Source organism: Labrus mixtus, chromosome 22 (assembly GCF_963584025.1).
Source record: "Labrus mixtus chromosome 22, fLabMix1.1, whole genome shotgun sequence".
NCBI classification, from domain to species: domain Eukaryota; kingdom Metazoa; phylum Chordata; class Actinopteri; order Labriformes; family Labridae; genus Labrus; species Labrus mixtus.
In genome coordinates, this window is record NC_083633.1 from 15,001,714 (window position 1) to 15,028,108 (window position 26,395).

At 38.8% G+C, this 26,395-nt stretch overlaps 2 protein-coding genes across 2 annotated transcripts in view; one reads left to right on the forward strand and one right to left on the reverse strand.

Annotated features, from left to right (window-relative positions):
- On the reverse strand, positions 1–4,783 carry pax4 (paired box 4). The gene is made up of 10 exons (XM_061029808.1): positions 4,586–4,783; positions 4,278–4,408; positions 3,900–4,115; positions 3,724–3,814; positions 3,278–3,418; positions 3,091–3,173; positions 2,930–2,993; positions 2,715–2,788; positions 1,586–1,691; positions 1–826 (listed from the first exon to the last, which is right to left on the reverse strand). Exons 1-10 carry the CDS (start codon positions 4,617–4,619, stop codon positions 531–533), a joined length of 1,236 nt encoding a protein of 411 aa, XP_060885791.1. The 5' UTR covers positions 4,620–4,783; the 3' UTR covers positions 1–530.
- Positions 4,784–9,964: 5,181 nt separating this feature from the next.
- snd1 (staphylococcal nuclease and tudor domain containing 1) overlaps positions 9,965–26,395 on the forward strand; it is a 167,226-nt gene continuing 150,795 nt past the window's right edge. The window contains exons 1-9 of the mRNA XM_061029798.1: positions 9,965–10,272; positions 13,542–13,691; positions 14,061–14,181; positions 14,756–14,837; positions 19,591–19,751; positions 21,811–21,902; positions 22,637–22,795; positions 22,903–23,009; positions 23,487–23,577. Of these exons, the coding sequence (XP_060885781.1) occupies positions 10,198–10,272; positions 13,542–13,691; positions 14,061–14,181; positions 14,756–14,837; positions 19,591–19,751; positions 21,811–21,902; positions 22,637–22,795; positions 22,903–23,009; positions 23,487–23,577 (1,038 nt within the window). The 5' untranslated portion in view covers positions 9,965–10,197. The remainder of the gene's footprint in view (positions 10,273–13,541; positions 13,692–14,060; positions 14,182–14,755; positions 14,838–19,590; positions 19,752–21,810; positions 21,903–22,636; positions 22,796–22,902; positions 23,010–23,486; positions 23,578–26,395) is intronic.

Here is a 26,395-nt window from a genome sequence, read left to right on the forward strand (position 1 = left end):
CGTTGTCTTCCTTTCGGGTCAGTTTTGTTGATAAATTTGAGATACATCAGAAGAGCACTTGAATATAGATTTATACCTGTGGTCTTGAATTGTGTTACTCCTTTTTAATTGTTACTCATGGTTGGGGTTTGGGGGAAAGTGATGTGTGAAACTGCACTGCATTTTAGAAGGAAAAAAAAAGATAATGAGCAGATGAGAGGAAATTGCAACTCCTGATCTCTGTCGCCCTCTGCTGGTCAAAAAGTGTCACTCCAGTCAGGAGATTGAGTTGCATTCAAAATACAGCCTTTGCTTGTGCTCCAATAAGAAATGCAATTCAATCCTGTACATAAAACATTTTTTTTAAAGGGACAGCAAACATGAATTAACAAAAGACATGTTAACATAGCTGAGTTTGCAAGAATGCTACTTTATGTCTTGGACTCTTTGAAGGCAATGTGACATAAACATTACAGGTGACAATATACAGATAAAAAATCTACAATATTTCTTGTTTTTCTGTTTACTAATGATAGAAATAGGGTGATCATTTACTCCAGATAAGTATGTGGATTAAGGGTCCAGGGCGGCTGGTTGAACTGGTTCCATGTGAAAGAAGCTCCCTTCTGGTTCCAGCACTGCATCACAGGATGCTCTATTCTTATTGTCTCAGTGGGTAAAGGCAGGGATGTCCTTGTAGCTGTGTGATGGTGAACCAATGGGAAATTGTATCTATCACTGTGGAGGTACAATGGAGTCTTTTCTGGCATTGGGGGGACCATCATGTTGTTAGACTGGTGGAGGGACGCAGGTGGGACTGAAACTAGATGCTCACACTGCCCTATATCTGTACAAGAGATAGAAAGGAGGAAATAAACAGTTTACGTTTCTAAACTGTGTTGAAGGAAATGTGCAGTCAAGAGTCAAGTAAGGACTCCTAAGTGTAGGAACAACATGTTGAAGCAACTCTCCTGTGATCACAACATCAATCACAATTGTCTAGCTGATCACAACCATCATCCAAACCAAAGAATCTCAAAATGTGTCATTCACATGCATGCCTTCCAAGCAGCCGCAGATGTTTACATTTACTATATTTTTTTTACAACATGTAAAACATCTGCACTAGCAATTACAATGTTAGATCAACATCAATGTCATACTTTTATAATGTTCACAAATGCAAAAAAATAGTCATGAAATTATAAGTTATTGGCTGAAATTGAAGCAAGGCTGACGGGGTAGTTCAATCATCTCCCAAATCCCATATAGTAATAACAGGAATTGTGTTTCATGGAAAGACATATGGAAAGTAATTACTGACCACATCAGTGCAAGCTTTTTTTTCTTGTTGTGTAGGAATGCAGATGCCAAACAATGTTGTAACTCTAGATCATGTTGAAAAGTTTGAAACAGAATCGCCTAGCTTGACTTCTTTAACTAAATGAAAGTAAAGCCAGATACTATACAGCTTAACTCATATTTACACCTATAACAAGCAGGGAAAAGACAATAGTTAAGCATTTTAAGGATTTCGAGAAAATCAAACACTACAAAGTCAATGAAATGCACTGTTTTTCCAAAAGAGATTTTTGCATAGTCTTACCTGTGTGTGTCTTAAAGGAGAAGCTATTCATGCGCCTCCCGGCAGCTGTGTTGTATGAAGAGGAGGCCGCTGGGTTTTCACCGTAGAGTCTCGACACTCCTGTTGCCTTGAAATGATCATAAAAATCAAACACCATGAAGTATTTTTCTTTGCCTCCTATGGGTAGTGTCAGACTAGGAAATCTACAGCACTGTCAAAAATGTTGTTTGTCTGTTGTAAGAAAGAAGAAAGAGATTTTTTTTTGTCAGAAAAACGACAAAGAGATGTGATGTACAACTTTGTCCACAAGGGGGCACCAAAATCAACATAAACCACAAGTTCCTCATAGGCGCTTTTACATACTTGTTTATTACTTATAATATGTCAAAGACCTCCAAACAAGTTTGCTTAAAGTATTATCCCGTGACACGAAATGTGCATTCGGCAGATCAAACTAAAAAATGAGTCCAAAAAGCATCCGTAGGTGTTATATACTTAGAGTTTTATGATGGAAAAACGTGCTTGATCTGTCTCCCAAAGATGAGGCGAGGTGAGGCCAATCAGTGCTCCAGCTTTTGTCAGATTTTATTCAAACTGTTGGCTTATTCTGATTAGTATAGGAAAACGTGGCATCACCTTGTTACCAGTCTTTAACTAGACAGAAGAGGAGGGGGGGAGACATGGAGAAATCTCTCATGCTGAACAAGCAAAGTAGTTTTAAAGGAAGAATGTGCGACATTTTACCCATAAATACAGCAGAAATGTAAGTATGTCCTCTGTACAATGAGTGAGACGGTGAGTTCCCCCAGCTGTACTGTTGTTGGAGTCGTGTTTACATGGGCGGGATGGCCTTGCATATAAAGCTGTCTTAGTCAGGTACTAGAGAAAAGGAGAATAACATAGCCTAGAGGGGTACGAGGTGTGTCGCTGGAGCAGAGCGGGGGGGGCTTCAGAACAGCCGAGGTGTCGCCCAAACATCAGTTTGTTTTGGTTTAGTGCTGCAGCTCGAGGGCGACATCTACTGGCTCACTGGCTTCCTTTCAAATTTGTGTGAAAATAGTTTGGCTCTTATATGAACTCATTGAGCCAAGCGAGTAGCCTATAAGAAAGTAATCAAGGTTCTCTCACAAAGAGTTCATTCAAACTGTACCTGTTGAGATGTGACGCTGTGTTGCGATGATGGAGTCACAGGAACAAAAGCTTTTTGTTTCTGAAGATCTGAAGCTGCTGTGGAGAAATATATTTGATCAGGTAATTGTTAGACGTGAATGCAAATGTGCTGGAAGGCTTCCCATTGCTATTCAGGTGTTTTTTTGTTATTATTTCTATAGGCCTTGACTATAACATTCAAATCGACACACTTACTCTGCGTGCTGCTCCTGTGTTTGGCCTCCCTCCTCCATTTAGCCCGTCTGTTTGAAAACCAGACCTTCAAGAGACACAAAGGCATCTTGTTAGCAGAACTACTTTTTTCTTCTTCTTTTTGGACTTTTTTTTTTTTTAATGGTTTAAATCGATGATTCTACCTTGATGGTGTCCTCAGGAACTCTGATCTCAACTGATAGTTTCTCTCTCATGTACAGATCTGCATACTGGCTGTGAGAGAATTCTGATTTGGAGGAGAGACACAAGAGTTTTAAGTCTATGCATAAACAGCATGGCAGCATTGTGTTGCTTTGAGACTTGTGTGAGCATATAAAGATTTGAAGTAACCTTGCTCGAGTGCAGTACTCTGCTCAGGGGTAAAGGTGGTGCGGTTGCGATGGTGGACAGATTTAGGTTTTTGGTCGTTGCTGCAAATTGTCTCAAACATCTGTATCTCATTCAGTTCTTCTTGGCTGAAAGAATCAAAATCTGCAGATACGCACATGATGAACACATGACAAGGTAAGTCCAAGGAAATGAAGGGGGATAGACCCAACTAAACTCACCTCTGTTTTTGTTTACTTATCTAAATAAACAATATATTTATTTCTACAATTCTAGCATTCATTAAAAAAAAAAATCATGTATAGAAAATCAGAATTAGAAATGTATTCATGAAAAATGTTTTTTGGATTATGCATTTGTCCTTGCACACTTGTGACTGTGGTTCTTATAATGGTCATCATTGTGAGGTTACAGATCGTTCATTCTTTCACATATTACAGGTGACTCACCCTGCCCAGTCATGTTCTGCGCATTGATCTCCATGCACATCGGTCCGTGATCCAAGTGGATCTTTCTCAAAATCCGATTAATAGACGACACCTGGGAGAACAGGGTGTGCAAAATGTCTCATTAAATACTGGAAAGTGTTTCGCTTCAGACGAGCAAAATTGAAAGTCTCACTCACGCTGGGGACTTTGGAGGCCTTGCATATCCGAGCTTCTGCGAGACGTTTTCGGATCTCCCAAGCGAAAATGGTTGGATTTTCCCTTTTGCACTGGATGATTGTGGAGATGACACCCGGGGTGAGAAGCCGAGGCCTGCTCCCACCAATGATCTTTGGCTCCATGAGACCCGTGCGTCTGTACCGGCTCAGGATCTTACTGACGCAGCCATTGGACACCTGTAATACGCAAGGTGTTCTACTTTTTAAACTTACTGAGATGTTTTTGTGAATCAAAAGTAACCTGTCTACGAGAAAAACAAACCTTTTAGGCAACTTTTAAAAAAGAAATCTGAGCAAATTGGTTTAATACTTTGCCTAAAAAGTTGTATTTTTGCGTACTCGCAGTATCCTGGAGATCTGACTCGGACGGACTCCTTCTGAGGCCAGTTCAATCATCTTCCTCCTCTTGGATTCTGGGAGAGGTCTGCCGTTGAGAAACATCCCTCCAAGCTGGTTTACAGTTCCACAACCTTTTCGAAACATCGTTTACACTATTGTAAGATGTACATTCAAAATAAGTTTAAATTGCGTATCCAAACATACAACGTGTAACATAGTTCCCCTGACGGTGCGTAAAAGATGGTTTAACTACGTTTAAAGATCTAATACAAATGTAAAAGTGCAGTGTAATAAAGTTATACATTTACCTTGATTTGGCAGATCAACGTTTGCTCCACACATAGCTTCTTGCTCCAAGTCTTGATGATGAAAAAAACCCGAAAATGATGTATCTTGAAAATGCACCTTGTGGTTTTAAAATTTTCCAGGTAACTGCGTATCCGTGGGGAGTGACAATGAAGGGAATCACGCCCCTCAGCACAAATTTATAGATCTGCAGACCTCAACATGACGAGGTGGAGTGTTACCTGTAATGTCAATATGCTTGGTTCAGAAAAAAAAACGCATGGGGGAGTTGCAGATTTAACATGGGCTTCAGATGGACGGTCAATTCTAAATAAGAACACGTTAATCTTGTGTTGTGATTCGATTTTCCAAAGAGTTATTTGCAATTAATAAATAAACATGATAAAGATTATATCAAATTACTCTCTCCAGGAAGTAACTGTAACTTTTATTTATTGGGATATGGATAAATATGATTAGTAATTATTAATCATGCATGCGTAATTCGTATTTAAGTCTATTAGAAGCAGTCTAGACTTTATAAAACACTTACCACAATAAACGTACTGCCTGAGTTGCACGTGCTCATCATAATCTTTGTAACGTCTTGTTGTAAATGTGAATAAAAAATATATTTAGACGTTGCTTTGCTGCACCAGAAAGCTGAAATGAAGGCATCGAAAAACATTTCTTGAATATATACCACATGTTCTCTGTGACACAACAAATATTTCCACCTCTAAATTTTCAAAAGTAGTGTTCTCGTTCACAAAAATATACTTGTACTGCTGTGATCAGCCAGTGCACGTACTCAAGTTGGAGTGTCATACAAGGTTCCCTTTTACGCAGTGGCTGCTTTCAGTCTCATTCAGACCCCTCTTATTTTAGTGCAACACAATTTACTCCTTAATCTTTCAGCTTTTATCCTTAAAAAACAAAAGGTACAACTTCCACCTTTCAGAGAAACTATAATGATCAACACTGGTATGCTTTCAAGCCGTGAGGGGGGACTTATGTCACGTGACTGGAGCATCCTTTCCTAGGTTAAGTGGCTCAGATTAAAAGGCTCTCTGGCCTCCTTTCATAAAACAAACATTTGGAAATCTGCGCCAATGACGACTGCCATATGGTAAAGTGCTTTTGATCAATCATAAATCCATCACCCAGTCTCTCTTTATTACATTTTCTTTCAAAACGTGAACAAATAGACTCGTGCATGGGCGCAAGGAAAGAGCCAATTGGGGGACCTCGTTTATCCAGAAGAGGGAGGCTAAAATAACCCTCACAGATGTTCTTTGGGCAGCCAGCAGATAAAAATGCGCTGTAAACGTTTCAAAGGGAAATATTTGACGAGCAAATATTAGCCTATGTGAAAATCCACACAAGGCTCGTCTTTTCACCTGTTTAATGACTAATTGAATATCATTAGTTGGATCCACAAAGATCGAAGTGGCACCGAAATAAAGGCTGAGATTTTAAAATGCCATATGGCCCAAATTATATATTAACCACGAGTTAGTGGACGATAATCCTCTCTGTGTACAATCAGCCAGGGTGGATAGAGGATAGCCATTTTTGGACACCATTATCTCCTTGCCAACCGAGACACAGGACAAATAAGGCAAGCTTTTTTTTTATTTATTACGGGGGAGCTGATGTGGTCGTTTATTTATGGTACTTTATTACACGTACAGTGTGTGCCAGACGAGGTTAATCAAGGTACTTAGGTTGTTTTGTTAAGATAGTATCACATATTCGCTGTGCGTAAATGTTGATCTGAGCTCGCCAAAGGAGGGAGCTGGAGTATAAGTTGGAAAATGGGGCCAAAAAACAAGTACAGAGCTTACTGAAACGTTCCATGTGTTTGTCCTGTGCTTAAAACAGATTTATTTGCGCATTATTATGTGTCTAAGTGTTGAGAAATGTGGGGACTTCATCCGCGTAAAAAGGTTTCCGAACCTCTCCAAAACGCATCGAGGTGCATTGTGCGCAACGGAGGTGTCTCCATGGAAACAATCTGGCCCATTTCTACACTACGTTATAAGTTTTTTATTCGTCCTTTTTTTGTATTTTTCTTATACTGAATTAACTTGTCTGTGCTTTTGTGTGTATTCATTTTTTAAGCAGAAGTTGTTTCGGTCCCTTAACTTCTTAACTTGTATATTTTCAGGTCCGTAACCTGATGCGCAAATGACAGCAGCAGGATAGATAAATTAATCAATGATCTGCCCTTCAATATGACCGTGTCTTATTCTTTATTGACGGGTCGACATATAAAGCTGTAATTTTGGTTGTTGGACAATATTCTTTCACTTGGTTAAATAAGACTCGAAGACTCAAACTGGAAGTCATTCAACATTGTATGCATCCTAAAGAACCTGTGTATACAAAACCAAATATTCCACATGTCCAAATATTCCACCGTCGTGTTTATGTAATTACGCCATGTATGAAAATAAGTTCATCTTTTATACACCTTCCCTTTCTTTAATTAAAAAAAAATCCAAACCATATTATATTCTGATAACCCCTATGCACGTGGTCAAGAAAACTCCTCTTGATTCTGATTCAAACCTACTTTGAATGCGTTTTGTAAAAATATGACTGCCATCTATGGATTTAAACTGAAACTTAAAACACAGAAAAACAATGCTAAACAAACGTCAAATATTATGTTAAACAATGTTTTTATTTCATCTTATTTTATTTTTTTACATCTCTCATCTGAAATACATGAGTGGCTAAAAACAGTAAAATAAATAGCTAATGTTGTTTTTCAAATGATAGATAGAAATAACAAATAATTTATCAGTTGGAAAATGACAAATAACAATGGAAGATGTTTTGTTATAGATCTGGAACTGAATTTTGCAGGCTCAGTGCAGTCATATTAATATTTTAAAGTCAGATCAAACATAATGGACAGCAATATATGAGCAAAATCCCAAATACTATCTTACAAATGTGCCAGAGTTGACATTTACGATGACATGTGATGCTTAGGGCGAAGTTTCCACATTTACTTTTTTTATTTTGTATGTATGTTTAATTTGATTTGTTGTATACACACAGATACATGGATAGAAGTGATGCAATGGTCACATATGGTTATTTGTTCAATAAAACTTAATTACATTTACAGGAAAGATCTAAAGGTAATGACACTTGCATTATCATTAAACATAACTTCTTTTAAAGCTCCTGTGAGGAACTTTCCATTTGTGTTAAATTTGGTGACCCCCTGTGGATGAAGTGATATGTCTTATCTCTTTAAAGTTAAAGATAAAGATAAACTTTATTGATCCCCCATGGGGGAAATTTTTTTGTCACAACAGCTCAAGAAACAGGAATATAATTATCAAAAATAACAAGACGTTAAAAATCAAACATATGTACATCAGTTAAATAAAGGGAGAAAAAATACAATAATAGGATAACACAAGGTATGTACACTTCCACTTGTGGAAAGAGTTATTAACTGATCATATTTGCTGATCATGTCTTGTGTAAGAAGTGTTATAACAAGAAAACTCATCCTACTGTCACTCACCCATCATTGCACCCTGTACTCTAAAGTAGGCTGGCTGTCCCTGTCAGCTCGTAGGCTTCTTCACTGGTACACCTTCATTTATAAAGCAATTACTGGACTACTCCCTTCATACCTCTGCACCTACCTCACTTTTAAATCAAATCCATCATACAGTTTGCGCTCTCTGGACTTTCTATCTACGACAGTCCCCAGAACTCGTATTGAGTTTAGGAAGAGGGCCTTCATGTACTCTGCTCCCTCCGCATGGAACAGTCTTCAAAAAACACCCAAATTGCAGGAACTCATCACTATTAATGATTTTAAAACTCGGCTCACAAGTTTTTTTAATGGCTAATTTTGGAGTGTGTAAATGTTTCACTGCATAGTATTTTATCATCATCACATAATTGTTCTTTTAGTGTGTATTGTGGTGTTGTGTTTTGTTTTTGTTTAACATGATCTCATCCTCCTCCTCCTCCTTCTCCTCCTTCTCCTCCTCCTCCTCCTTCTTCTTCTTCACCTTCTGGACTGTATTTGTCTCTTTTTCTCATGTCTGTGCTTTCTTTTTAGGTTGGTCTTATATTTCTTTTTTACTGCTGCCATTTTGGCCAGGCCTTGCTTGAAAAAGAGGTCATTTGATCTCAAGCAATTCTTGCCTGGTAAAATAAAGGTAAAATAATTTTTTTTTTTTTTAAATTGCAGTCAAATGTATCACTCATTGAAAATGAAAAATGTATCAAAAAAGGGTTGTGTCTGCAGCAAACCAACACATTTTCTGATTCTTGGTATAAACATATTGAGCAATAAATATTTTACTTTTTTAATTTGTCATTTTGTTGTGTTGTTTTGTTGTTGTTTCCGTGGTTCTTGAACGAAAATGAAACTTTCCGACCCCCCTTGAATGCAGCATAAAAGGGTTGTGTGTGCAGCAAACCAACACATTTTCTGATTCTTGGTATAAACATATTGAGTAATAAATGTGTGTTCATTAAGAGTGGAAAGTTGTCAATACAGTTCATTACAAATGGGCTACTAAAAATAAGATACAAAATGTTAATTAAAATGTACAGAATTACAACAAATATCCTTGAAATTTATTGTGACGTCAATAAAGATTTTTATTTCACAGCTGGGGAATTTTTATTTTTTTAATTTGTCATTTTGTTGTGACGTTTCTGTGGTTCTTGAACGAAAATGAAACTTTCCGACCCCCCTTGAATGCAGCATAAAAGGGTCGTGTGTGCAGCAAACAGCAAACCAACACATTTTCTGATTGAGTAATAAATGTGTGTTCATTAAGAGTGGAAAGTTGTCAATACAGTTCATTACAAATAGGGTACTAAAAATAAGATACAAAATTTACAGAATTACAACAAATATCCTTGAAATTTATTGTGACGTCAACAATCAAAAGGTTTTTATTTCACAGCTGGGGAATTTTTACTTTTTTAATTTGTCATTTTGTTGTGACGTTTCTGTGGTTCTTGATCGAAAATGAAACTTTCCGACCCCCCTTGAATGCAGCATAAAAGGGTTGTGTGTGCAGCAAACATTTTCTGATTGAGTAATAAACGTGTTCATTAAAAGTGGAAAGTTGTCAATACAGTTCATTACAAATAGGCTACTAAAAATAAGATGTTAATTAAAATGTACAGGATTACAACAAATATCCTTGAAATTTATTGTGACGTCAATAAAGGTTTTTTATTTCACAGCTGGGGAATTTTTACTTTTTTTAATTTGTCATTTTGTTGTGACGTTTCTATAGTTCTTGAACGAAAATGCAACTTTCTTACCGCCCTTGAATGCAGCATTAGCTGGGTTAACTCTATGCTGACGTGTCGCAGCTCTTGCTCCGGAAGGCTTTATTTCAATTTGTCTAGGCGGGTCCAGACGCTGCTCCATTCGCTCCCATTCATTCTTGCTCCCACAGCCCCGGAACGGTTTTGACGTGTGTGTGTGTATGCATGGCACAGTGTGTTTCCGGTATAACGTGTGTGTTGATCGGTGTTCAGCCTTTTTCTCTTGGCTTTCAGTAGAACAGTCACTCACTTCAGGGTCCCTGCTCCCTTACCTGGTTACGGCGTTTATCTCTCACCGGTGGACATGGCATCAGTTTCAGCACCCGCACAGTCAGCCACTGCTCCGGCTGCTCCTCTGCAAAGAGGAATTGTGAAAATGGTAGGAAAACTAAACATGTGAATACGTGAGTGTGTGGATACGGCTAGTTAGCTTCGTAAACCCTACGTGCTAATAAAGACTATTCTCCGTTATCATGCAATTACAACTGAACGCATTTGACGACTTTGTACAATTATCTGCTGATTGCACGAGTTGGCATAAAGGTGCTGTCACCTGTCACAAACATTAAGCTCACCTGGCAGCGACAGCATGTCAGCTAACAAGCTGCTAACCTGCTATAAAGCTGATGTTAGCCTTGTTAGCTGTGAAATCAGTGGACATTTAAAAGTGTTTTAAATGCATTCGCCAGTGCAAAATACGCTCGTAAGAGGTTTATTATGTTTACGCGAACTGCTGTCTATGTTGGTTAGAAACGAATGTGATTTACATTTAGTAACTTGGGAGGTTTTAATGTTAACAGATGTTTAGTTTCCCAGCTAAAGGCTAGTTAGCTCAGTGGCGTTTAAGTGTCCAGGAAAGTGTTGACTCTGGGAGCAAAGTTCGTGGTCTGTTGTGTCGCTAAACATGGGTTGAAAGGAGAACTTTAACTTAGTCATTTAGTTTTTAAAGGTAAAAGGCTTTACAACTTTGCAAAAAAAAGAAAACTAACGTCATTAGTTTCTGCTTGTGTCATTTCATTTTTCCCCCCTTCTTAGAGTTTCTTAGAAATGCCCTTGAGTCATATTAGAGTATATATGATTGAAGACTCTGAAGAGGTCATGCTGGTTTATGTGTTCAGAAATTCCCAAATCAGACAGTCGGGGCATTTCCTCAGTGTGCTGGTTTAAACCGACCACGGGAAACTGACACGTAGCTGAAGCTTTCTTGCCCCTATAATCTCCCATTCATCTTAGTTGTGTGTGTGTGTGTGTGTGTGTGTGTGTGTGTGTGTGTGTGTGTGTGTGTGTGTGTGTGTGTGTGTGTGTGTGTGTGTGTGTGTGTGTGTGTGTGTGTGTGTGTGTGTGTGTGTGTGTGTGTGTGTGTGTGTGTGTGTGTGTGTGTGTGTCTTCGTCCACATACTGTTTCACCTTATTTGAATTCTTCATTTGACTAGCACTTTGTTCTCAGGGCAAGTTAACCTTTTACTCATGTAGATAAAGTTCGCAGATTTACTCAGTTTATGCCCCGCATTGTTTGACATGTGAATAGATAGAGTAGAATAGAATGTCATTATACAATTGTACAACGAAATTATTTGGCTTCACCTTAAAGTGCACACACATACAAGCATCCACAGCTAAAAACAACAAAAGAAGAAAAAATAATAAAAAAAGGAACTCTCATTCAGGTAAGATGGGCAATGTATGGTAGGAGTTATTTACAGGTAGTAGCATAACAGAATATAAATAGATATTGTAGAAATATCAAATAAATATTGCACAGTATGAAATGTAAAATATTGCAGAAATATTAAATAAATATTGCACAGTATGAAATGTAAAATATTGCAGAAATATCAAATAAATATTGCACAGTATGAAATGTAAAATATTGCAGAAATGTAAAATAAATATTGCACAGTATGAAATGTAAAATATTGCAGAAATATAAAATAAATATTGCACAGTATGAAATGTAAAATATTGCAGAAATGTAAACTAAATATTGCACAGTATGAAATGTAAAATATTGCAGAAATATAAAATAAATATTGCACAGTATGAAATGTAAAATATTGCAGAAATATAAATAAATATTGCACAGTATGAAATGTAAAATATTGCAGAAATATAAATTAATATTGCACAGTATGAAATGTAAAATATTGCAGAAATATAAAATTAATATTGCACAGTATGTGTGGTGAGGGTGGGACGGTCAACGCATGGAAGAAGCTGCCCAGTAGATCACCATGAAAGAAACATATTTTCACATCTAAGTACAGAGATATTTAGTGAAATTATTTTAGATTTTATTTGTTGTTAGACTATTTTAGATGTAAGGGATGGGATGGGAGGGGGGTGTTGGTTTTGCTGTTTAATTTGTAACAAATATTTGATGTCATGTACGTCTTTGTAACCTGCCACTGGATGCTTTGAATTTCCCTTGGGATCAATAAAGTATCTATCTATCTATATATCTATCTATCTATCTTCTTATGTAGCTACTTTATCAAGAGACCACACTCGACATATAATAACCCTAGTCTCCAGGTGTTTGCAGAAGGTTTGTTTTTAGAAATGTGGTAAACAGGTTAGCACATGTGTCCTCCCTTGAGAAGAAGATATGTGAATAGGTTAATCCTCTTGTGGGTTTATTATCAAAGGATTTGAGGGTTTTGTGAAGGCTTAATTACAGAATATCTTAGTGTGATTAGTTACATTGATTTAATTTTGTAAGAATGATTTTCAAATGGACTCTTATCCGTGTTACACTACAATTGAATTTCTTTTGCTGGGGAAAAAATATATCTATTCCAGTTTGTAAACAGAGATGGTGGTTCAGTGTCTCTTTTTCCCCTGCCTGGTCAGTGTATAAAAATTACAACTTTCTGTCTAGCCTATGCTGTGCGGGACTGAGTCAGAGAGAAGGGGAATGGTGGTGATTTGATGAAAGACTTTATCTAGCTCACATCTTAGATCAACAGCCCCTGGTGATGCTCCCAACAGACACTGTGGAGAGTCCACAGATAAAAGGTGTTTACTCAGATTCGTGTAAATGCCATGGTTGTCAAACCCAAGAGTAGGTTATCTATTTTTTTTCTTCCTGTATTTAGCTACGTTATCAGATGGGTGATCTCACCTTCGCGTTTGAATGACATGTGTCCCCATGGCAACATGTGGTGTGTACTTGCTTTCAAATCTGTGATAGTTTTCCAGCTTTTTTGTAATTTGACTATTAATATTTTTTACTTTCAATTATTTATAATTACTTTGCTGTCATTCAGGACATTGTCAAGTTATTTGCTTCTGAACAACAACCTACACATCAACTTAAATGTGATCTCCTTACTTGGTGTTTTCCTTAATGTTTTTACAACCGTTTTCAATCAGTCCTGAATGACTCACCAGTTGTGCTTAGCAGGTTGACATAGCTGCAATGAAAATGCAAATACAACAGTTTACCGAGTGTACCAGAGTGCATGTTTTGTCGGAGAAAAGAAACTGAAAGCTACCACTAATTTCTTCCCTCCCCACAGGTGTCTGAAGTGTGTTTTAATATTGAAATAATACTGTTTGAAGATCTGTCTGCATAACCAAAGTTGCCAGTACTTGTACTGTTGTGTAATCGTCTTCACCCATTGACAGTCATTATCGTCATGCCTCCAGGTCTTGTCAGGCTGCGCCATCATTGTTCGGGGTCAGCCTCGAGGTGGCCCACCCCCGGAGCGTCAGATCAATCTCAGTAATATCCGAGCTGGGGCCATGGCCCGCAGAGCCGCTCAGGCCCAGCCTGACACCAAGGACACCCCCGACGAGGTGAGCGGGTCTATCCCATTGTGTTTGTTTGTTTGTGTTTGTCTGTGTTAGGCAAAGGCAGAACAAGGTCTTACTTAGCAGCCTTTCAGCACACACTGTGATATCCCTGTGTTGGTGAATGTTGATGTTTGATTTTTTTTTTATCATTGAAACTAGGTTTTCTTGTGAACTTTTAAAGTTGTAACACAAATTCTGATTTAATTGTTATTTTAGGGCTTTTGTTTGATAACAAAATGGAGGGAATAGCCTCAAGAAAACTTTTTGAAATGTCAATTCCAACTAACTATGACCATACTGTAATTTTATCCTTGTAAGTTTTCTGATTGGACACCCTATTGAAGTGAACATTTCTGTTTCTGTTTTTTGCAGCCATACGCATTTCAAGCCAGAGAGTTCCTGCGGAAGAAGCTGATTGGCAAAGAAATTTGCTTCACTGTGGAAATCAAGACTGCTTTGGGTAGAGAGTATGGCATGGTCTACCTGGGACGAGGTAAGTGGACTCACTCCTTAATCACAAACTGGTTGAAACAATGTCATCATGGATGGGAAGGAATACACATTTAATAAATGTTGCTTTTATTATTCTTTGCCAGTATAAGGCTCTAAGAGTTTAAATTTGAATCATCAGTTGAATCAACCTCAAGTAAACTTGTGTTTTATCAGTGAATTTCTGCAATATCTTGTACACAGAGCAACAGTTCACAAGGGTACATCAGGTTGTACTGTTAAAGTGTTGTTGTTGCTGTTTTGTGACTTGTCCAGAATTAGTTATGTACTCTGTTTACTCTGATGGTTTGGTGGTGGTACGCTTCAGAGTTTGTGTCAGGAGGGTTGACCCCACTGCCAGGTTATTTTCTGCTATTTTAACAAAGATTGCACGTAGTCAATCGTAAAATCAACACACCTGCAAAAAACGATTTTGCATGGTTAAATGTTCATCCAATCCAAAGTAGCAGCACTCATTGTTTCCTGTTGTGTAATCAACCTACCTGAACTAACTGCTGTGTAATTGTAACCAACAAGAATATAAAAGCCCTATTTTTTTTTCTCTCCTGTCATTTTAGACACAACAGGCGAGAACATTGCAGAGGCTTTGGTGAACGAAGGCCTTGCCACAGTCCGCAGGGAAGGAATCAGAGGGAACAAGTGAGAAACTTTGCTTCTATTACCTGTAACGTACTGCTGTTAGTTTAGATGAATAGTTTCAATGCAGGGGAACTGCACTGCACTTGTACAGTTACAAATGCAAATACTACCTTTTATAGAGATGCACTGATTGTGAAAATCACTGCCGATATTTATATTTTATTATACAGATCTGTATAATAAAACACGGCATGCACAGATGTCGTGTGTGACAGTGTTCCTACGGTTGCTCAAAATGCTTGAATATTGTGTTTTCAAGGTTTGAAAAGTGATTGGATTTCAGATAAAATGCCTCAAAGTGATTTTATAAAGGTGAACATTTTATTCATTATATAAATACACACAGACACACACGCAGAGTTGCAACATAAAGGAAATTTCTATATGAAAACAAATGACATGTTAATGAGGGGATATGAATAATATTTTATCTTTGAAAAAATACTCCTTATTAAAAGAGCTGCTAAAACATAATATATTTTTTAATATGATTAGGAGGCAAGTTTGAGTATATGTGTTTGTTTTTATAAATATCTTATTAACCACAGCTCTAAGGTACTGGAAAAGCTTGAAAGTGCTTGCTTTAAGTTGACCTTGGAAAAGCTGAATGAACCCTGAAATGATGCTTTCCCTCCATAACGGTTTGCTCAGGCAGTGTGGTTGAAGTAATCTTTACCCCGTCAGAGTCGGTTTTAGTTTGAAACTGCACTCTTTGTTTCACACAAAGAGGCAGGAATCACTTTTGGCAACATGATGTAATCATCTGCTTGCTTAAGCTTATAGCAGCACATCACTGGTAAATCTGCAGGGAGATATGCATAAGTCCTTAACTGGTTGACTGCAGAGAATTGAGATGGAGCCATAGAGTCCCAGATGGTGGCAGCATTACCCTGCTGCTACAACAATGTCCCTCTGTAGTCCTTTTCTGCCACATTGCCCTCAGGCAGTAATCCCCTAAATACACTTACACACCCTACTCTATAAGACAAAGTGCTGTATATCCCCCCAGTGGCAGTATTTGCACATCACACACATTACAGGCAATTTGACTCATGCTGCTACATTTGTATCTTCCAACATGAACAGAGATGATGATGTGAATATTTTGCCTCTAATGACCCATTTCAAGCATTCTGTGAAACGGCCCAGAACAGGCGCTAATGTAAATGATGCTTTAAGTGTAAGCAGGCATCATTTGGCCAAAGGGGAGGGCCATTACTCAGAGAGGACTTCAGGCCATGGTTTTCCCGCTCGCTACGCTAGCCTCCAATATCATTGCCCCCTCTTCACTACACTAACAATGATATGATCATAATTATGGGGGTTATTATAATGATGATGGCTTTGGACTGTGCAGTTAAATGTGAAGAAGAAGTACACTGCAGCTCGGGAAAACTCACAGATTTAAGTGCCGGGGCTGTGTTGAGCAGTGCACCAGAGCAGGCTGGGGGCACAGTTGTTAGGGGCTGGTTTTCATTGGTTTATTAGAGCAAGAATGAACACACAGGCAGTGAGGCACGATTCTTTGTCTCAAACACAACATGACTCATCACAAGTTGGATTTAAGGCTCACTTCTGTCTATTGATGTTTCCAGGCTTTGAATATCATGAGAAGCAAAATGTTGTCTTCCTTGGTTTGTGTGTATATGTTAATTATCTTTATTGACCAATTTATTTTAGTGTATGTATAAAAAAGTATTTTAATCTGCTCACTGTACTTCCCTCCATTCTACAATCAACACTTGAACAACACTCAAACCTGCACCTCTCCTCTGTTACACACTGTGGGTGTCTGATTTAACCCCTGGTTATATTAATAATACAATACTATATACTTTATTGTCCTCTTGAGGAAATTTGTCTTGGATTCAAAGTCCTACCAAACATTCAGCTGCTTCCAATAGAATCAAAACAATAAATAACAATAGAAAAAAAAAATCACATGTAAACAGAAAGGCACATACCAATGCAAAACAACATAACATATATTGCACATTACTCATGTTGCACAAGATCTGCAAAAACACAGATTTAGCGATAAGAAAAAAAAAAGTAACAAAAGTATAATAACATATATGAACACTATGGTTGCATGGTGTAGTACTATGTTTAATAGTAATGTCAAAGTCATATTTACAGACTTGATATAATGATACTTTATTTTAAGTCAAAAAATTATAAATTAATATTTTGAGTCAAGTCAAACAGGTATCGTCTATGTGTGGGAAACACTGCTATTTGAGGCTTCATTATACGACTGACTTTCACTTTAACTTGATCAGGCCTTATCAATTCTGTCCTTGGTGCTGAACTGTTCAGTGATTGATACAGACACATTCATCAATCTCTCCTACTCAGTGTTGCATCTCCAACTCCATCACTCAGACTGCTTATCTTAACAATGTCTGTCCGGACTGAGATGGCTGGAGTGTACTGGCCAGGTCAGATTTAATGACATTCAGAATTGAAAACTCCAGGAAGGGGTTTGACTTGATATAATAATATAACCCTCACTCACTGAAGCAGAGGGGAACTCCATTTACATAGAGTCCAACTTTAGAGCCCCCCACTCCTTCCTAGAGGAGTGCTGGCAAAAGGATGTTAATGTCTAGGGGATGAACTGCGATTATTCTACCACTCACTAAGAGAAGCCTTCTTGTCAATTCCACTGGGATACCAACACCCTCTTCAAACTGTACAGCACTGAGCTCTAAAAGGCGTGCTAAGGTTCAACATTTTGTGCCTTTTTGAAAGTATTTTTGGTTGCACAAGGGAGTCACATGGAGATGAAAGATGAAGCCTAGAGCTTGTTCAAATATGAGGGAATTGGAAAGTTTTTCTTTCCCTTGGCCCTTTTTGTTTCTTGCTCAGTATTGCACTTTCTACCCATCGATATCTGTTTTGATTTAAAGCAATGTGTTGGTTGGAAGGAGTTGCTGACCTAAAAAGAAACCTGTCTATTCGGGGATATGGTTCACTATCATCTTCCTCCACACATGAAGCTGTTTCTGTATCTTTACTACTCACTGCTTGGGAGTTGCTTTCCATTTAATCCTGTGGCTCTACAGTGTCTGCTCTCCTTGATTGCATTGTTGGTTTCCCCTCACTCTTTATCTTCGAAGCTTTCTCTCCCTGTTTAGCGCTTTAAAATCTAAGTAGCTTAAACACAATTGACTTCTTACAGAAAGTTCCTCTGTTGTTGCTCAGTAAGCAAGAAACTGTTTCGATTCAATCTGAAGTTAGCGACTAAATCAGAGCGGAAAGCAAACTCGACGTCTTTTGGGCGCCGGTCCAAAAGCCCAATTAGGAACACACAGCGAGAGGAAAAGCTACATGTGTGTGTATATGTGTGTAGCATTTTAATTGAGACCTACTTTGTTGCCTCTCAAGTCACTATCGCCACTTCACTATCAATTGAGCAGCGTTTGCTTCTTGGAGAAACAAAGCCTGTTGGCCATTTGAAGTTATAAATAATTAAACTTGTACAAGGGCCCTCAGAAAGCATTAAGGCTGGGCAATTTAGAGAGGCAGCATGGAATTAATTGTGGCGTTTGTAGCCGACTGCGTGGTTGCTTTTAAAGGAGCTGTCAAACCCAGTCTTTTGTCTCTTCACAAAACGCTCTGATAGTGTTTTTTTTTCAGGCTGTTATAATCTTGTGGTCAGCTTGTTGCCACTCAAAATGAGAGTGCATTTTGTCAGGAACAGCTCTTAAATAAGCACTTAATTTAACCAAGCTGGAGCCCTACCAAAGCCATAGTTGAACGCTCCTATACTTTTTAATAAACGTTTGTTTGAGGCGCCAAAGTTAACAACCTGTGACGGTTTTGCTGAACCAAGAAGCTACAACTGTTGCTTGATGAATTGTGACGAACCTCTCATGATGGGAGTTAAAAGACCTTTCGTATCAGCTACATCTTGTTGTTATTCTTGTTCAGCGGATTTCTGCCTGTTGAGAAAAGGCTTTGGGTGGCTCATGTTTTCACACACCCTGGAGAAGAGCAATTAGAACATGTTAAAGCTAACAAGGGTTTCGGGTCTACAATCAAAAGCTTTCCTGCTCGTTAGGTACACTCGCTGAGCCTCTCTCTCTGACTCGTCTAGAATTAATTGCAACTTGTTAACAAGCAGAGCTAACGGTGCTATTATATTGAAACATTATATCTCTATTAGCTTGTCACTGGAGTTTTAAAGCACTCAAAGAACATCTGATAGTTGTAGATGTATTTGTAACCTAGTTTAACAGGTTCAAAGCAGCTGAGTTATCCAACAATTACATTTTTAGATACCTGAGAAAGTTCAATAGACACTTCTCTCAGCTGAAGGTTTCATGCTGCTAAACCAATTCATAGAAGTCCATTGAATGAAGGTTACTGTGGAGATTACATTTTTGGTTTCTTACTTTAAGCTTTAAAATGAAAATGTCCCCCAAATCGAATGAAATGAATTGCCCATCTTAAGGTTTTCAGCTATCACGATGTGGCTGAATTTAAGTTCCTGAGGAGATGGCCGTTACAGGTGCATGAAAGCTGGGGGGGTGCCATGTACAAAGATTTTTACATCTGTTACACCGCTTGTGAAAGACAGCACCAATAAGTTTACAGATGCTAAAAAAATAACAAATGAGTCAATATCTGATTCTGGAAACAGTTTTTTCTTTCATCACTTCAAGTACTGCAAAAGTTTATTATCTCCTCTTGTTTTATTGTGTCATAAACTTTGCCTTTTTGTGTGTGTGTGTGTGTGTGTTAACAGTCCAGACCAGGCCAGACTCTGTGATTTGGAGGACCAGTCCAAGGCTTCAAAGAAGGGCATGTGGAGCGAGGGCAGCGGCACACACACCATCCGTGACCTCAAGTACACCATAGAGAATCCACGCAACTTTGTTGACTCCTTGCACCAGAAACCTATTAACGGTAATGATAAAGCTTTGCCTAGGATAGACGCATGGGGTTGAAAACACGCTGTATATTTATGTAAGACTATCATTCATTAAATCATTCATCATTCATTAAAAACAATACAAATTGTTTGCTTTATTTATGGTTGAAGATGCTTAGTTCTAAACATCTTCTTCAGGGCATGTAATACCACTCCACCGGCTCATTTCTCTGGTCTCTCATCTCTGACCCTACACGAGGTGTAATGGTGCCACTCAATTCATTTCCAGGCGACTGCTGCCAGCAGTGGCTCAGCTCATTTCACTTCTCTTTAATTGAATGGGAAAATGAAGAGGGGGAGGCTTTTTTTCATTCTTTTATTTCTTGTTCTTACCCTTCACGAGCCGCAGTAACGGTTGTTGTAAAATTGGAGGCAGCAATCCAACTGAAGAGCTTTAAATGTGCATCGAGTTGCTGTAGCTGAAAACCGGAATACCAATTTCTCTGTCTCCGGCTTATGCTGGAACACATTCAACAGCTGTATACATTCACACAGGTTGGAAACAGAAAGAAGGCGTATAGAGTCTGAGAGAGCACATCAAAATACCTTTTAGGCGTGAAATGCCTCTTGCACAGGAGACTCAAAACTTCAATTTCCTGAAGCACTTGAGAGGTCATGAGCAACATTAGAGAGGTATTACTTTGGAGTGAACACTTAATGTTGTAACTTGAAAGCTTTCCAAATAAACTGACCTCCTCTCAGGCCTACGTTATACTGTATGTTTCACAAAGTCGCAACTTTGAAGAGATACTCAAAAATCTGTCTTTGCAGTATCGAGTACTTGCCTTGAAAGGTGCTTACCAGATTGAGTTTATGCTGTTTGAAATGGTTTGAAACAGTAGGGGTGGGACAGATATCAATACAGCAATATATCGTAGCTCTAGCTCCAGTCATACAATTATCAAACGGAACATATTTCCCCTGAAATTCAACTCGTAGTGTCACTACTTCATGACTTCTCACTGCGAAGCTTATGGCAGGAAAGAGGGTAAACAGAAGTTAAACAGCTAAAGAGGTTGACAGCGGGATGAAAGAAGAAGAAGACGGCAATATAAGATAGGATAGCGTTCAGAAGAAGTTAAGAGTTGACAAAAGGTGTTATAAGAGATAAACCTGAACTTAACCTTTTTATAGACATTGGACATTTTAAGTTAATCAGATGTTGTGGTTTCTTATTATTTAATTGTCTTGCACTATATCAATTATTGCAGAATCACTGTATTGTGATATTATCATGGGCAACACATCACATATCATATTGTATCTTATCGTGTGTTACCGTGGGATTTTCCAGCCCTATTAAACAGGAAAAGTGTGAAAACATCCCGTTAATTTTCTCATTGCACTTCTCGTCTGTCCATCCATCGGCTCACTGTTTGAGAAGTGAATCTTTTGGCAAGATGCTTCAAAGGTTCTTTTTACATTTAGTGTTTAAATGTTATGAAATCTCAAATATCAGCCTTCATTTATTTAAGCAGACATGTTTTTATGCTGTGAGGAGGGAAAAGACAAGTTTTTTTTTCCCCCCAGCCACTTAATAAGCCTTCAGTGTGTTGAATAAATCTTTTGGGTGGAGAATCACTTAAAGTGAATTGCACACTCCATGATTTCCTCCTCTTTGAATGGCACTAGAGAGAAATCCTTAAAGGAGACATTTCAATCCCACAGCTCAGTGAAACACTTTGGTCGTGTTTTGGCAGATCATAGTTGTTATTGTTTTGAACTTGCTGAGTGTATCGCAGGTCATTGCTAAAAAAGTACATGTCCCAACTATCCTCCCAGGATGAAGAGAGAGGATTATGATAAAATACATTCAGATATTCATTGGCTTGCGCTCATGAGAGATTCACATAATGTGTTTACTAAACACACATCTTTGAGGAAATATAGCACTTGCAAGGTAGATATACGCTTTTTCTTGCCTCAGAATAATTAAGTCTAAACCGAGAGCTCGATGTTGGTATGAATATAGTTTTGTTTGAACTCTCTGTCCTCTCATGCATTTCTAAATTCTCTTCCATTTCTCCCCTGCAGCCATCATAGAGCATGTGCGTGACGGCAGTGTTGTTCGTGCCTTGCTGCTCCCAGACTACTACCTGGTCACTGTCATGCTGTCAGGAGTTAAGGTAACTGCCAATGTCTTGTTGCACTACCAGATGTGTGGAAATTTTGGACCATGGGTTCTTTTGTTTGACAAATTGTCGCTTTAAGTTGGAAGCACAGAAACGCGAAAATAGCCAATAAATGCAGAAACGTCCAACTGTATATCAAAGGGCTTCGTTCTACGTTTCTTCTAAACTCCTTTATTGTTCTACAATTTATTTTTACAATAACACAGTATTCAAATGTTGACAGCCCATTCTTGTGATAACTTTCAGAAAAGAAGACTTGAAACAACCAACGGCTCATTTTTGTCTCCCCTCGAAGTCTGTGTTTGTTCTACCAGTGTCATTTCCGCTCCGCTAAATTTTCCCATCAATCCCTTTCACCAAGCCCGGCTTTGCCAACGGCCCACTCAAGATAACTAATCTGTTTCATCTCCCACTTGAAGATATTACTTCCATTTCAAGGTGTTCTTTGTCTCGTCGTTCAAAGGCTTGTCGTCTGTGCCTTTTGTGTATCTGTCTGGTGTTGTGCTACACTCCAGGGAGAATACAGATAGCAGGAGGAAGAGGTGACATCGGTTAAAAGAGGACAACAGTTGTAAACAAAATAAAACAATTTAGGGATATTTAGAGAGTGACGAAAAAGATTATAAAGGTAGACAACTGGGAATCAAAGAAGACAAGATGTGTGTTTTACTTTGAAGTGTGATGTAAAAGTATTTAAATCTGACACATTTGTGTTTTCTTCTCCTCAGTGTCCCACGTTCAAGCGGGAAGCGGATGGCACAGAATCACCAGAGCCCTTCGCAGCAGAGGCCAAGTTCTTTACTGAATCTCGTCTTCTGCAGAGAGATGTTCAGATCATCCTGGAGAGCTGCCCCAACCAGATCATACTGGGCACCATCATGCACCCGGTATGTTTGAGGAGGCAGAACCCACTTTGTGGTGGAATGTCTTCTTGATTCAGCTTTTTCTGTCTCAGTTTTGATCTCATTGTCCCTGTTTCTGTGTGTTTTTTCAGAATGGTAACATTACAGAACTGCTGCTGAAGGAAGGCTTTGCCCGCTGCGTGGACTGGTCCATGGCTGTGTACACACAGGGAGCCGAGAAACTCAGAGCTGCTGAACGGTACGGAACTGTAGTTACACAGAAAACATATTGTTTCAAGGGAATTCTCTCTATTACTTTGATCCAAGTAGCTACTTAACATCAAACTCTTCAAACTAAGAATTACATTCAGCAATTTAGGCCATGTTGATTCTTGATAAACTGATAAAGCATTTAATCTAGATTATTTAAAGTTATACGTGATTCAACTCTGCTAATAGAGAAACATTTCACAATCTATTTACAATTCTGTTTCATAAAAGTGTCTGATTTCATACAAGATCTTATTGATATAGAAAGTGTGTTAAGATTCTTTCAGTGTGGAAGATAATAGTGCAAATCAAACGTCTTCTTCTCACTGTAATGAGTGTTTGTAGTTGTTTTTTTTTATTACCACCAAATGAATCATTTTTATTCACTCAGTTCAGCTTTTTGTGTCCTAATATCTCTGATTCTGAGCGCCACCACTCACGATGGTGCATTTTTTGTCTTGTCCAGATCTGCTAAAGAGCGCAAGGTCCGCATCTGGAAGGACTACGTGGCACCCACCGCCAATTTGGACCAGAAGGACAGGCAATTTGTCGCCAAGGTGAGGCCTTGAAATGGCTTTTATAAGCTGTGAACCAGTGGCAAAGGGGTCTAAAAATGGCACTTTTTCTTTGGCCTCTAATATAATATCTTTCAATTTGGACCTTCTTGCTTCCTTTGAAAGTCCTTGCTTCTCTTTATACTAAAAAAAGGAGAAGGTATAAATCCTGCAGCATGACATGCAGACATTATCCAGCATGAATACAACCCTGGCTTCAGCGCTTAGGGGAAGCTGGTCATTTCTTTTTGCGTTCACCACTTGATGTCTTTTGCAGAGTTTTTAAATTTGCTCCTTGCACTGCAGCAGAAGCAGAGCCACTTTTAGGTGTCTAACAAATAATATCTTCTTGACACCTTTCTTTTTTTCTTTCTTTTTTTTTTTACATTCGCACTTTCCACTTAATAAATATAAAAGAAAAAAAACCTTTCCCTAAAGTAACTTGGAGGAATGCTTTACGGCAACCGTGAAGCACTCCCCAGTCAAATTAAGACCAAATCGCTGGTGTATGCTGTAGCAGCAGCGAAGAACGACCCCCAAAAGCCCAGAACCAGAGATATTAGCTTTAGAGGTTATTTGCTGTGGCCTCAGGGGAAGAAAAGTGTCCTTAAAATCAAGTACAAGGGAGTGCACTCCCTCCTGGTTGTCGACACACATTAGTTTAAATCTAGTGTCTTACAGTCTTACTTTGGGATGAAATATTACAGAGCCCATGTTTTTTTAGCTTTAACGTAGTAAAGCAACTCTAATGTCAACACAGCAACTTTAAATCTGGTCATCTATGTGTGCATTTTGTTGTGTTGCACACAAGCCTTCTTTGCCTTTCAGTAGATATATTCTTCTCTGAAGTTAGTGTTTTGTGTGCGTTTGCTTCCTTTGCATCCTAAACTTTAAAGACCTTTTAAAAAAAAAAACAGCCAGCTCGAGGGTTGCATAAAAAGTGTTTGCTTACTGCATGAATTTGATAAACTGCAATCGCATAAAGGAGGCGCAAAAAGGAAACTGTAAATGTATACTTTTTTTTTCCTGAGTAAGAGGCTGGAGAAACATAGAACATTTTATTATCACTTTGAGCTACTCTCACATCTCTCTGAAACCCCTTCAATAAAAGAGGGTAGGGTGTGGAAAGAGAGGGAGTGAGGAGACATTGGATGGTGAGCTCAGCATGGGGGTGTCAAAAAAGAGAGGTAGAAATAGGATATGTGACTTTTCATGGAGACTTTGGGGAATGAGGATGAAAAAACATGAGGAGCAAAAGCCGAAGAAAAACGATCCCTCGGACTGTGTGCATCCTCTCTGGTATCCTTGAACTTTTTTAATGCTCCGGTGCTGCATTGCTGATGCTCCCAGTTAAACCTCAGTGCAATTTTTGATCTCTATGACTCCTGTCTCCGTCCTCTTTTCATGAAACCGCTCTCCACCAAAAGAGCTATAGGTTAGGCTTGCTTCATGTCAGCTGCTCAGAAAAGCTTTTTCACCTTATGTGAAAGCTGAAGTTTATACGGTTGGAAATAAAACACTTCTCTATTATAAAAGTGATCTTAGAATAGGATTTTTTTTTTTTTTTTTACACATGCACTCCTGACAATTTCTAGATAACTCCAAGATGATCAGGCCCCAAGTTTTTCAGGAATTCACACATGCACTTCACGGCAAGATTGTCTTTGTCTGATGCGCTCTAACAACTCGAAATACTCTGATTGATTTAGTAGAGAAGGAGTCTTCTGTAATAGTGACAATGTCTGTTAATATCAATGAATATAAAGCAGCAAAACTCAGATAAACTTCCATAATGTACACGCCTACTCGCTTGAGGTGAATGTTACAGACTACTGTCTGCCGTGTTCGCACATCGGCTCACAGTGATTTCTTGCAGACGTTGTAATAGGAGGCTGGCAGGAAAAGTTTGCGTAAAGCTGCGGTGTAAAATATGGCAGTTTGCATTCACACATGCAGCTCACCCCAAACTTTTCAGCAGTGTAGTGCATGTGTGAAAAGGGCTTTAGCTTGAGAAGTTCTTCATAATAAAGTCAAAGGTCTCTAAAAACGGCATCAGCACCATGTGACTCAAAAAGGCTTCCATCAGCAGTGGAAATGTCACGCTGACCCTGCCATGGTTTGAACCGTTTCAAAGCTAAGTACATATTGGACAGCCTGAGGTTGCTCAGGGCTGTCATTGCCCCTTCAGTCTTCCCGATGACATTTCTCAGTCCCCTAATAACTGCAATGCACCGACTCTCCCAGGGACACATCAATCCATCAATCCCACCATCATCATCATCATGATCATACACTCCTCTTCTCGTCCACTCCACTTTTCACTTCTTATTTTCTGAGTGATGGATAAAGTGGAGAGGCAGAGCAGGTCCAATCCCCACAAGTGAATCCCGCTGACGCATCTTCCCTCTTCGAATGTCTCGCCTCTTTCCTCTCACTCCTGCTGGGGCCGTGGAAGTGGATATAGGCCATGTCCCAATAGTCTTCTTCTCCCTGCCTTCTTTTTCCCATCCCCTCCTCTCCCCTGGTCAACCACCGACTTGTGAGGTGATGGATAAAAGGTGTTGTGGTGTACAGTAAGCCCCTTTTACAAGCCCCTCACCCCGAGCTGCTCAGAAGCTCTGCCAGTTGTAAAGTACTTGTATGAATGTATTTTGTTCATCTGTCTGCATAGTTCTGGTACTGGTTCTGGTGTCTGGTGCTAAATATTGCTAAAAAAGTGTCTTATAATGCACTGTAACCATATTTTCCAAATATGGCAAACATGTTTTTTTTTTTTAGGTAGTTCTTAAAATTAGCTAAGTTATGTGTTCAAATTGGCCAC